We start from the raw sequence: 13,202 nt of genomic DNA, 5'->3' as shown, positions 1-13,202 counted from the left end.
CAGAACCAAAAAGACTTTCTGAAACCCTGTTTTCAGCACACATCTTCAATTTTAATCTTTTATGGTTTGACTGAAATACAGCAATTAATTCTTAACATTTCCTGCCTGAAAAAAATGGCAAAAGAGGTGTTATCAATATGGCTGCAGAGTGACAGGAATTTGGTTAATTTAAAAAGCTCTAAATTTTTCTTAGTAGAACTATCAGGTAGGTCCTTCTGCCAATGAGGACAGAGAATGTCTTTCATTCAGAGACTGTGGTGTTATGCCACATTTCCTAACAGCTTATCCAAATCAGGGTTGCAGTGCTCCACGTTTCCGTTTCCCAAATTGTGTGTTACTTATCTCCACAGCCTTGAAAGCGCACAAAACAGTGAAACAACTGTTACCTTGCTTGGCTCAGTTTCAATCTGCCACAGCTTCCTGAGGCTGTTTAGGATCCGCAGACGGTCACCCAGACACCTTGGAAGAATAAAATAGAAAAAGAAGAGGTAAAAATAAAAGTGAAAAAGTTGCAGGAATATCTGGTGAGATGCATAAAATGTCTTGCGTAATATTGATAAAATTAGAAACGTCCTGTGTCAGAGTGATGCTGAAAAACTAGTCCACCAGGTTGCTGTGAAAACAGAAGCAGAACGGGAGGCTAGGAATTCAATTTTTGAGTTCTCACCTGTGGAACCAGTTCCACTTTGGGTTCAGGAAACAGACACTCTTCTCAGTCTGAGGCTTGATAAAGCTCATAGTTCGGCCTGGATCAGGTGATCCTGAATCATACCTTAGTTATACCGCAGCAAATGGCTGCTCCTCCCTGAGCCTGGCTCTGGTGTTTTTTTTATGGGTGCTGTATATACACACCAAATTGCCCTTCTTTGACACTACAGGTGTGCGCTGCTCTCTTTAATGGGTTAACCAGCTGTGACACAAACTGATTGCTGATGTTTCTATGCATTTGTTTTAGGTCCAATAACTTTGACTATATTGATAAATAGCCTGTAGTAAGAAGATTTACGAAGGGTTATATGAAAATATTGAAATTACCATTTTTGCAAGTTTTGTTATGACTGAATTACTGTACCTACTTTAAGTTCCACACGGTAATCCAACCCAGTACTTTTAAATATATTAATATTCGTGCTTTGTTTTATTTCTTGCAATTTATACAGTCCTGTCAGCCAGATCGCTTTTGAAAGAGACATTTTAAATCTCAATGGCATGAAAGATATGTAAAAGTCAGCTTGTACCCTGTGACAGGGATGCTCTCTCTGAGTCAAAATGTATGTATGTACGTATGTATGTGACAGCTTACAGTTCAGCGTGTCGTTTACAGTGGTTTAAATATTGGTAATCGTTTTCTGGCAAAGAAACCGGAAATTGCTTTTTGGCAGGACACCAGACTTCCCCCAGTCCACACGCCCAACCCAAGTTTTACAGAGGACGCACTTACTTTACGCCAATCTTCTCCAGGTCAGCATCCCTGAGATCCCGAAGCCCGACACCTGTGATTTTTTGCGCTGTACAACACAACAGTTTCGATGTTAGCTTAGATGTTACAATGAAAACAGAAGTCCGCAGATTAGCGCTAATAACAATTAGCTTCGAGCGCCTAATTTAAGATGGCAAAAGCAGAAAACCAACCCTTGAATGTGTCCACCCATTCTCCAAGACCTTCTCTTCGCAGGTACCGGCACATTTCCTCCACTCCCCACTGCATGTAGTCCGAATCCGACACCCGGACCACTGACACTTTCTTTTCCGGCGTTTTGAAGCTATCATCTGGGCTTGAAACCGCTGCTAATGGTCGCTTTCGGTTCTCCATGGTGAGCTAACAAATTGGCACCTTTTCGCTTTAGATGCGCAAGTTAAAGCACGAGAAATTATAGCCGATAGCCGTTCTCCCGTCGACTACTGCAGCTGATCTGACAACTGTGCAGAGAAGACACGAGAGAAGTGAAAAATGCCGGGGTTTTGACTTTCCTCAGGGAGCCACAAAACATAGCGAAACACTAACAGCGCTTCCGGGGATTCCTTTCAAAATAAGACTGTTTTGTTCACATGGCTGACCGACCAAGACGTTATGACTCATTGTTTTCTTTTAAAGATAAATTATATTATGCTCAGCTATAGTGATTTTTTAAAATTGCTCTTCATGTGAAAACAAAATTTGTGTGTCCAAATAATGTTTTCAGTATGCCATTTTAATGGGATATTGCAGCATAAAACCCATCTTAACGCCCTGCTTTTTGGGTGGCATAACCAAAAAGCAAAAGCAAAGATCCCCCCAAAACTATTATCGTTCCACATTTCCATCCCCCATCTAATCTGGGCTATTTTTTATTACTGACTGATCAGTAATGGCACTGCTAAATTGTTATTTGGGCTAAAAGTCTATGGTGTTCTCCACATGAGGCCCAGAAGTTATGAACTGGGTTTGGTATATGTGATGGCAAGTGCCATCTGGGTCTGCTATAACCAAATGTTAGAAGGTCTTGATGCATGCTCAATCATCCACGTAAGTAAATCTCCAAAAGTTGATTCTGTTCATCTGGACGTAGCGTTTCATCACTCATCCAAGTGACTTCTTCAGCTGACTGCAGGTTTCCCCAATCTTATAAACAGTACATTTGCATAATGACTGAAACCAGCCCACTGAAGGAACAATGGGCTGGGAGGTCAGTTCCTTAATCTTAATTATGCAAATTCTCATGACCATTGATCAACAACCACTGAGATTGGGGAAACCTGCAGTCAGCTGAGACTGAAGGTTTGAGACTGAAGGACTGAACGTTTCTCCCACAAAACGCTACGTCCAGATGAACAGAATCAACTTTTGGAGACAAATGTTATAAAACACCTGATATCTCTGACATCTGGCTTGTACTGTACGGCAGACTTGTAGCTGACCTAATATTGACCCGAATCGAGAATATCACTCAGGATCGGGTTTGACTTATAGGAATGGCACATTTGGGCCACTTTTGAGCCTGACATATCTGTGTTTACCTCAAAAAGTATTTCCATAAAGTTCTGGGTCTTTATGACAGCAGACTCTGAATACAGAACAAAACCAGAAACCCGTAACTCAGACACTTATACACCAAAGATTATGATGTTGAATTATAAAAGTATCCAATGACTAAAGATGACTGAAAAAACAACAACAATTTTATTCCTGTTTTTCTGATACGCTCCCTACTTCACTGTTAAATTTTATAGATCAATAACCCCTTATAAAGAGTGCTGCTAAAGTATTGGTTAATAATTAAATAAATGAAAAAGATCTTCTTGATACATATTTAAAAAATAGGCAACACATTCTGCTTCCGGTCTATAACTCGCTACTTGCGGACAGCTTGATGCACGTCGCAAGTACTTGGATGACAAGTAGGGGGCGGAGCAAATTGCGATGAAGCGAATGAAGCCTCACATAAAGTGACTCGGTGACGTAAACGCATAAAAAAGGCGGTGTTATGTACAGTAACTTCATATCGATTAAAACCGTCGGAGCTGTCAAGGAGAGACGGTCATTATCATGGACGCTGTCCGGTAAAACACACTGATTAAACAACACTGTATAGTAGTCTGCTCTGTTCTTTAAATATTTAAAATACAAGTGTAGCAATTTTATTCTATTTACTTTGATTAATTAATTGAATGGTTTATAAAACAAGTAAAATAAATATTTGCATAGTTATAATTTTTTTCTCTAATTTCTTATAACTATATCTAATGATACTAATGTACTGATGATAACCCCATTTGAATCAATTCTACCATCAGTTTTGGTGCTTACAATTCACTCTGATAAATGTAAACTGTAAACCTGCTGCTGGATTTTTAGTCATCCATTATACCTTGAACTTGTTCCTATTCACCATCAGTAATTTGATTTAGTGTTATTTTCTCAAAAATCACTACATATAAACCACATGCTTGGACATGTCCTAAAGCTCTACCTCAGTTTTCTAGTATCTGGCTGTGCACTCTGTCCCTCACCCTTTACTTCCTGTATGTTCTTCTGCCTGTAGATGCTTGTTTGCAGTAGTAAGGTGTGGACCTTCAAGTCACCAGCTGTTGTTAATCAGCTGTTGTCATAAATACCTGGTGCCCACTCCAACACCCTGCCACATTGTAGACTGACGTTAAAACACTTAGCTGAATATGTAGCTGTTAAGAATAGGTGCATTTCTAGCCTGATAGCATCAGTGCTTCTTCCCCAGCCTAATTCCTGCAACCTCCCTCCTTTGGCTCAGCCTTGGATGATCTTTTTAATACCAGTTTATCATCTGTTATTGATAGGAGAAAATGCCCCATAAAATGGGAAATAAATGGCCTTTAAATTAGGAAAGTAAGGTAAACTAAAATGTTTACCTTTTTTCCATCGTTGTATGTATGGGAAGTCAATATATACTTTTATAAATATAGCATTATATCAAAATCTCTTCTTTTGGTGTAACTTCAAAATGATACAACAGAAAGAGAAAAGGAGCTTTATTTTGAATAGACCCGAAATCAACAAACACATCTAAACAGTAAAACAGCTAAAAGTTTCAATTAACCTTTGGTAGGTTTTCATTTAGAGACCCATTACATAATAAAGAATAAATTTTCACACAGTCAAAACTCACAAGAGTACCCAATGCTTGTCTTAACCATATATTGATCAGAGCTGAGCTATGTGATATAATATAATAGTGAAAATTGCGTGATATATAGTTTATGCAATACATGACTTGTTTTAGATTTTAGGTTCTTACTTCACATAGATACATATTGCAGAAAGTAAAAAAGCCTTGCTAACCACAAAACCATATCAACCGGAGATGTGGAAGATTTACAAATCATTCAGTATGTAAATATATTGGTTATATTTAATTTCCAAACTAAACCACTTAGTTAAAATAAAAGATAAAAAACAAAAAGAAGATATTGTAAAATAGACAAAGTACTTAACTTTTATGATTTAAATTCCTGTTTCAGAATCTCTGCAGTATCATTAAAACTTAGTGTCTGAATGTTTAACATCTTCAGATTCACTGGGCGTCTCCTGCTGTTGCTTTTTTGACGTCACTCTAATTCTCCAATTCTCCTCCACCTCCTGTATTTATATAAAGTTCATTAGTACAACCAAAAAGGCAAAGTTATAAATCTGTAATTCGTAATTAGGACTCTAATATTAATACCTTTTTCACAGCCTCGAAGCACTTCTTTGCATCTTCCAGACGCTTATCATTACGTCTCTTCCAGTAAACTCTAATATGCTTCTCAGAAAAGCATTCTGGGAGAAGATTGGATACCTGACAACAAGGACAGTGACATAAAAATGACAAAATGTGCAGCAGAAAGTTGTCCTATATATGCACTGTGATTCTGACCTCTTCTGGCTTGATCTTGAATCCAATGGTAGGGTTAAACTTGCTGTAGAAATATGTATAGTTACTGATCGGGTCTTCATTTTTCTTTCCATAGTCAAATTTGGCAACCTAAAAGAGAAGTGTGACAGAGAAGCTGGTGTTTATATTCACATGTAAATAATGGCTCATTGGAGGTTCGCAACGTCTTTTGAATCAAATGATTATTAACAAAATCCAAGATATTAAGAAAAGACTTATTGAAGGCAATTAAATTAAAAACTCACTTTAACTTCAAAGTTGTCGTTTTTATCCTGTTTTCCATCCTTAGGAATGACTTTAGCCAGTTCTGTTTTTAAACGTTTAGTCACGTCCTGAAATAAGGAAGAGAGAACCTGAGCCTTTATCTTATTATTGATATGTTAATCTTGTTTTATGATGAATTCTCATTCTTACCTCTGCTTTCTCTTGGTCTTTTTTCTTGAGCTGAGAAAGTCAGAAAAATTGGAGTGAGAAGACAGAGATTTGTTCATTATTGGTAACAGTAAGAGAACCTTTACCTTACACTCCTTCCATGTGTTTCTCAATTTTCAATTTTTTTTCGGTTTGAAACTGGACTTTTCTTAGATTCCTAAATTCAAGACTTTCTTAGGTCTTCCAAGACTTTAAAATATTTAAATCTACAGCTTGGTGTTTTAGTTCACACATAGAAAAAATACTCAGAAAGTAGTAGTAGTGTATACCTGTCTAGCTCCTGTTAGGGCATGTGTGTAAAGGCAATGTCAGAAAAGCCAGTCACATATCACGTGCTGACACCAGGCTTTATATTAGGTTGATTTTATTAACAACAACAGGGAATAAACATGGAGATTAAACTGGGCTAATAAGAGAGGTTTACTGAATAACTATTAAAGACTATGTATTGAAATTCCTTTCGTCAAGCAACATTAGCAACAAAAATTTATTGTTGCTAAACGTTTTTTGCAGCCATGCACATGAAAAATTTGTTCCATTGTCAAAACTTTTTGGCCATGACTGCATATTCATAATGTCAGGTTTAGAAATTGTAGATAAGAAAACATCTTCAGCTGTCAATAGTGAACTTGTAATACAAACACATGAAAATATAACTGCAGACCTTTATTTCACCCACAAGCTGGTACAAATCTCGACGCATTATCCTCTGTATAATCTGTGCTGCCTCCTCCAGAGAGGAAGGGGTGGAAGCATCATAGTGGAGTATTTGTTCAATCACTTCATCTACAGAGCAAACAGAACAAATAAAATGCATGTATAGACAAGTTCAGATGTTTTAAAAGTTAAACGAGTAGTTAATTTTAAACACCACACTTCAAATCCTCTACCTGTCAGCTTGGTGTATGCCTCCTTGTGCTTTTTAGCTTCGGAGAGACAGCAAGCCTCCCCTTCTGCCCATTTAATTTGGAGGTCCTGATCTGCTTTTAAGAGAGCGTCTTTAATCCTGAATAAAAATGGCCAACATGTCAGTTTTAGGTGAGACAGTAGACAAATTAAATGTTGTGTAGTACTGACACCTGAACTACAGGTACTCACATAATCTCTACTGCCATTTTTACTCTGTGCTGGTAGGCTCTTCTGTGGAGAGAGTTTCTTGTGTGGAACATGTCATACAGATTTGCTATTTCCTGTTGAAAGCATGCCTATAGTTTAGTCACAGATAATGAGATAAATAGCTCGCTCTTTTCAAAATTAATAAAAAAAACCAAAACAGGTCAGCACCTTGTCTCTAGAACAAATGTGCAACTGCCCGTCCACATTACACACTCTGGCAAATACGATAAAGCGTCGATGGTCAAAGTTGTTCTGGATGCCCAGGTGGTGGCAATCCCTGAAATAGGAGTGAGAAGATGTGGATTTCAAAAAACAACCATTCCCCCCACAAAGATGTTCAAAGTATTCCTGAGATTCTTCATATCGTGTAGTAAAACAAACATTATTGAATATTGTTGATGTTCAACAGGAACTGATACAGAGAAATTTAGCAATACAAGTTAAAAGAGGACAGTTTTACTGGATAGCAAGCTTCACCTTGCGAAGTAGTCAAACTTGTCCACATCTATTCCATTTTGTTTGTTTGCCACAATTTCATAGAGAAAGGATTTTTCATTGTTTCGACCTTTATACAACTGCTGTGGAGATGAAGCCAGAATAATAACGTTAGGCACAGTTTTTTCCAGGAATAATCCTGACTGATTTCAAAACATTCACACAAAAAAAAACGATGAATACCTCATTCAGAGGTGAATTGTTCTTCACAGATCCTTTAATCATCTCCTTGATAAACACCAGGTCATTCTCATTGTCACCTTCTGTTATCAGTCCGTACTCATTCATCACTGGCGTCAGTTTATTGTCATCCACTAGGTGATCAAACATTAATATAGAGGCATCCTCATGCTGCAAGAACACAAAGACAAGCATTTTAATGATCACAGATTCAAAGTGGACCCCCCCTCCACCCCCCCAAAACAAACAAACAAAAACACAGGTTAACTTCTCAGGTAATAAGTAATCAAACAACATTTATATGCTTTTCAAATTTCAAATGTAACAGTCACAATTCCTTTTACAAAGCCAACAGGTCTGACCTAACCTGTGAAATGCATGTTCATTGTTAATTTACCATTTAGTGGAACTGCTGTAGCTAATGTTACTTGGCAAATTTATTAATTAAATTTTATTTAAACAAATAAAAGCCCCATCATAATAGATGTAAAATATTGACAGCAGTAACAAAAGGAGAGATTTACTGTTCTTCTTTTCACCCCCTGCCTGCACCAATATGATTTTGTTTTTTGTTTTTTGTTTTTACATCCATCTAAATTAGTATTCTTCAGTTTCTTTTACAGAGGCTCAGATTTTCCTAACTTTGGACAGAGACAGTTTGTTTTAAGTTTTCAGTCTTCAGTCACAGTGGAGCTAACTCAGTGAATCTGTATTTATTCTGTATGGACTTTGGATTTCCTCCAGGTACTTCTCACATGATCCAAAGATGTGCATATTCTGTTAATATGTATTTGTCAATGGGCCATGTAAAGTAGAGAAAGTGCTCAAAGTGTGTGGAAATAAAGTTTTGTAGTGCTTCAAGTGGTCAGTGAGACCAGAAAAACAGCGAAATAATTGCTGGTCCATTTCCATTTTTTTCTGTATTTTTATATATGTTTCAGTTTTTGGAATGACTGCTACGACCCATTTCACACAAACTGAAACTAATATTTTTCTTTCTTACCTCCCATTTTTCACCATTTGGGTCTGCTTGAGGGTTGAACATTCCATCAAAGACATGAGAAAAAGGCCCGTGACCTTGAATTGAAGGGGAAAAAAAAGGTGAATGTGTGTGAACTTCAGATTGGGTGACTTGTGATAAATTCCTGTAAGGCACTGACAAAAATCAAATAAAAATCTATTTGATTATATTTGGTTATTAATACTTTTGTAAATTTCCAGGAAAAAACAGTCTCCTCCAACTTTCAAACAGAACAACTTGTTTGAAGGAGGGGTGTATGGACTACATGACAGAGCCACCTTACATCTTCAATATAATGCATGTAATACTGAAAAACGCGTGTATGATTTACCCAGGTCATGGCAAAGGCCTGCAATCTGCACACAAAGGACATCTCGGTCATTGATGAGGGATTCTGAGTTCAGTGACGGCTCCTCCAACTGTTTTGCCCTCAAAGCTTTTACAAGCTCTCCTGCCAAATGCCCCACTCTGTATCACAAAACACACAGTTCACCATGAAAAAAACTGAAAAAACAAACAATTTATCAAAAAATGTGTAACTCCAAACATGTTGACATACCCAACTGAGTGCTCAAAGCGGTTGTGTGACGCTCCTGGAAAAACATAATAACCGCCCCCAAGTTGCTTGATTTTTCGTAGTCTCTGAAACTGGGGCGTGTCTATGATCTTGACAAGAAGTGGAGGTAACTCGATGTGGCCATGGATGGGATCATTAAACACCTGAGTGAAAAAAAAGAAAGAAATTTTTTTGATAAACTGTGTCTATCTAAAGATGAGTAGTAGCGCTGAGTCTTTTTTATTTTTATTTTATTTATTCTCCCTTAATTTGATTTGTTACTATATTTCACTTCTTATTTGTCATAGACTGCCAACAGGCTCAATATACCATAACCATTAAAAAGGTACATGTGGATGGATTAATAACAGCTGTTGAAAAACCAAAAGGTAACAGTAAAGCATGTAATGCTGTGTGCTGCTCAGGACAGCACCCACACACCCATTTATTTTCCAATGCAAGAGGGAAAAGATTCATAGAATTAAACAACTAATGTTAAGGAATTAAACATGAACAACAAAAAATATTTCCTAAAAACCATAATCTACAACTTACCTTTTTTCTGTGTTTAACATAACACATTTAACATCTTATGATCAGCCATTTTACTGCAAGATGCTACCAAACAAACACTTTAAGCATATGTGATGCAAGAAAGCCCATAGAGACAAAAAAAATTGGTCAAAGCTGTGATGTGATATTTAGGTCTACATTTACTAGTGCTTTGCACAAGGGGCAGTCACTTCTGTTGGATTTTACTAAAGAGGAACAGTGCCAGTATTTTGGGGGGCATTTAGCCTGATGACACATTTGAAAATATGTAAACATGGGAGTGGAAAGTTCTTTACTGTTCTACTGACAGTGCACTGATTTCTATACCAAGATGTAGCTGCTCAGTTTATCTCAATAATTATTACTATCAAGTAGCACAAATTAGTGCCTTAAAAACAAGCACACCCTCCCAGTGAGGCAACAATGTCTTAAATAATAATAATACTGTGGGTAATATGAAAGTGCAGGTTTTATGCATGTTTTTTTTTCTGAAAGCATCATGAGCAGATAAATTTGGGGACGCTGAAGAAGAATAAATGTGGTTTTGATATAAAAGTAAAATATTAAAAATTTTTGTGACTGTGTGAGCTCTTTAGGACTCAGACTCAAGTGGAGCACAAATCCAGAGGGCACATTTAAGGGGGTCACAGATGCGGTGGAACCAGGGATTCTCTTCACCCGAGGTGCAATTTGTTTACAAAAAAAAGAAGAAATACTGATAGTCAGGTGGCACAGGTTGGTGGTATGAACAACCAAAAATAAATTTGTACAAACAAACTGTTAAAAAAAATGAAGGAGACTTATAAATCAACTACAGATAATTTCAAAGGCCGACCAGCCTTTATTCTTACAGAGCCACCTTGAACTCCACCCTCAGGAACTCAGCCTCATAAAGCTTAAGCCCCTCCCCTAAGAACAAACCATACAAGTAATTAATTAGTTTATACTCGATACTCATAACCAAAATATGACAACGATATTCTGTTTATCACTTCTGAGGCTTCGACACAAAAATCACAAATACAGAAGTTTATTCACAATGACTAAAAGGCTATTTAAACAAAAGATTGACAAACTGCCCTCTGTTTCTTACTGCTTAGTAAGAGCCCAATTCCTCTCTACTATAAAGAGGTTTGGAAGTTACTATTTCCTGTTCGCAGTCTGTACCTACAAATGGTGGCAACATGTAATAAAGGAACCTTGAACATTCTGGCAATACTGTTAAATCAACTTTGCAATAAATGGTTCTGAATAGATGGGCCCACTGTGTGACTATTTTATGGTATGAAATGGTATTAGTACAATGCTTAGGAGAATTAGGGGAAGTACGTATTTTATTTCACCTACTTAGGACTTCAAACAAACTATTGAAGGAATAGCATCACATTCACAACTAAAACAAAAACTGTATTTTGTGGGCTAGATGTTATAAATTGCCATTCTAGCATGTTGTGGGATATATGTAGTCCTCTAGAGGGCATCGGTTATCCTGTGAAAATCACGATCCTGGGCCAATGTTATTATTATGATGATATAGGAAGAAAACTAATATGGGGGTATCAGGTAGACCTATCCAGAGGCAAGAGCTGCATTATTCCGAACTATTCTACCATGTAAACCTGAAATTGTTTTGTGTGCTTTAATGGAAGCTCCTACAAATACATCTCTGATAAAGTCAACCACTAAAATACCTTCACTGTCAATGCCTTTCAGTTCCAAACCGATACTGTGCCTCTTGATCAGTAGCTAGTTTACACTAATGTCTGGTGAAGACAGTTGGTAGATACGACCCCACCTGCTCTGTCATTTTTGCTGTGACATCATTACACATATATTTCTAGGAATTTCACTTTCAGAACTCCACAGACAGCCACAACACAAGACTGATGCAGCCAATCAAGAAATAAAAAACAAAAAATCTCACTCACTTTTACAATATCACCAATAGTATGTATTACCTTTATTGGAATAAAAAAAAACAAAAAACAGTAGCACTGAGGTGATGGCATCATGACATGATGCTCCTCTGTTTCTTGAGACTGGAGTATTTGTCTCCTCTTATGCAGTTATTGTGAGCAAAACTGGTCACTGCACATGCTTCATGAATCCAGTGATAAGTTTGAGTTTGCACTTCTTTTGTAGGTGAGGTAAGGACATTTTAACTGATTTATTAATTATGAGCTCACTTCTGCTTTGAAGCAGAAACAATGAGCTTTGAAAATGAGATCTCATTGCAAGGACAGAATAGTAATCACTAGATTAGTTTGCCCTAACCAAATATAGCCCAATATAAAAAAAGGATATTCAGTGAAAAAAAGAAGACTTGTTATACCCCTCACTTTTTGCAAGCATGTAGACAAACATCTTGATGATGTTTGTTCAGGTAGTTCAGGTACAGTTAAAATTTTAGGATGAAGTTACGAATATTTCAAAAAACATTTTGGTTCGAAAATGGAGGAAGTGCAGTGCAGGCTCATTTTTACTGCAAGGTATTTAAACATGTGCTTGGAAAGCAAATTCAATTCCAGGGATACATTTGAGTATATAAACCTCAGTGTTATTGGCCTTCCTCTAAACACAAAAAGAAACTGACACTAACCTGATGGAAGCCAAGAGACCTTTGGACTGTTGTGCATTAAAAATCAATAAAAATTCGAATCTTTCTTCAACACAGAACAAAATTCAGTGTATGCATATGTGCTGACATAGGACCTGTTTTTAGTAATGACTAGTAATAACTTTTTAGGGATCTTATTTAAGATTGACTATGGATTTAAAAAAATAAAATAAAATAAAAACATCATCACTGTTTATTGAACGACACAGATAATAATGATGCTTACACTGAGCACTTCTAATCAGGTATAAGGTATAAGACCAACAATTTTCAGACATTATCACACACTAAAACTGCCATGTAAAACTCTAAAATGTAATATTTTAAAGTCTGTTTTAATTACCTTGGCCATGGCGATTGAACTTCAGTCTGCACAAGAAGGATGTCTCTGTCAGCAACATGGAGTTCTGATTGCTATGTACTGCAAGTTCCTCTCTCTATATACAGATATATTTGTTTAGTGTTTTATGATTCTTCTCCACCCTTTGCTCCCATCCTGTTTTTCTGTCTCTCTGTTTATGGATGTGGCACTTTCTCTCCTCCCGATTACACACCTTCACATTTTCACATCACTGCTGTGAAACCTGTGCTTAGGAACATTATTTATTTTTAATAAAGTATTCCTAATTCCTAAAGACATCCTTCTTGTGCAGACTGAAGTTCAATCGCCATGGCCAAGGTAATTAAAACAGACTTTAAAATATTACATTTTAGAGTTTTACATGGCAGTTTTAGTGTGTGATAATGTCTGAAAATTGTTGGTCTTATACCTTAGCCCGGATCTCAGCTGACCCTTCTCACCCTGGACACAGTCTGTTTGACCTGCTCCCCTCAGGCAGGAGGCTC

The 13,202-nt window shown here is 37.0% G+C and overlaps 2 protein-coding genes across 2 annotated transcripts in view; both read right to left on the bottom strand.

The window, feature by feature from the left end:
- Positions 1 to 1,993, bottom strand: part of LOC102215371 (SAM domain and HD domain 1) — a 12,675-nt gene extending 10,682 nt beyond the window's left edge. Inside the window, exons 1-3 of the mRNA XM_005740403.1 lie at positions 1,633 to 1,993; positions 1,442 to 1,508; positions 387 to 459 (exon numbers count right to left, since the gene is read on the bottom strand). Coding sequence (XP_005740460.1) covers positions 387 to 459; positions 1,442 to 1,508; positions 1,633 to 1,813 — 321 coding nt within the window. The 5' untranslated portion in view covers positions 1,814 to 1,993. The remainder of the gene's footprint in view (positions 1 to 386; positions 460 to 1,441; positions 1,509 to 1,632) is intronic.
- Positions 1,994 to 3,029: 1,036 nt separating this feature from the next.
- LOC102198916 (deoxynucleoside triphosphate triphosphohydrolase SAMHD1-like) overlaps positions 3,030 to 13,202 on the bottom strand; it is a 50,811-nt gene continuing 40,638 nt past the window's right edge. Inside the window, exons 7-20 of the mRNA XM_013912753.1 lie at positions 9,191 to 9,351; positions 8,963 to 9,099; positions 8,614 to 8,687; positions 7,605 to 7,781; positions 7,413 to 7,510; positions 7,104 to 7,212; positions 6,918 to 7,009; positions 6,710 to 6,825; positions 6,484 to 6,605; positions 5,802 to 5,831; positions 5,633 to 5,719; positions 5,370 to 5,477; positions 5,178 to 5,291; positions 3,030 to 3,044 (exon numbers count right to left, since the gene is read on the bottom strand). Coding sequence (XP_013768207.1) covers positions 3,030 to 3,044; positions 5,178 to 5,291; positions 5,370 to 5,477; positions 5,633 to 5,719; positions 5,802 to 5,831; positions 6,484 to 6,605; positions 6,710 to 6,825; positions 6,918 to 7,009; positions 7,104 to 7,212; positions 7,413 to 7,510; positions 7,605 to 7,781; positions 8,614 to 8,687; positions 8,963 to 9,099; positions 9,191 to 9,351 — 1,440 coding nt within the window. The remainder of the gene's footprint in view (positions 3,045 to 5,177; positions 5,292 to 5,369; positions 5,478 to 5,632; positions 5,720 to 5,801; positions 5,832 to 6,483; positions 6,606 to 6,709; positions 6,826 to 6,917; positions 7,010 to 7,103; positions 7,213 to 7,412; positions 7,511 to 7,604; positions 7,782 to 8,613; positions 8,688 to 8,962; positions 9,100 to 9,190; positions 9,352 to 13,202) is intronic.

This window comes from Pundamilia nyererei, unplaced genomic scaffold (genome assembly GCF_000239375.1).
Source record: "Pundamilia nyererei isolate P.nyererei 1_Seehausen unplaced genomic scaffold, PunNye1.0 scaffold00100, whole genome shotgun sequence".
In the NCBI taxonomy this organism is placed as follows: Eukaryota; Metazoa; Chordata; class Actinopteri; order Cichliformes; family Cichlidae; genus Pundamilia; species Pundamilia nyererei.
The sequence above is the reverse complement of the archived record's forward strand: the minus strand, read 5'-3'. Positions and strand labels throughout refer to the sequence as shown.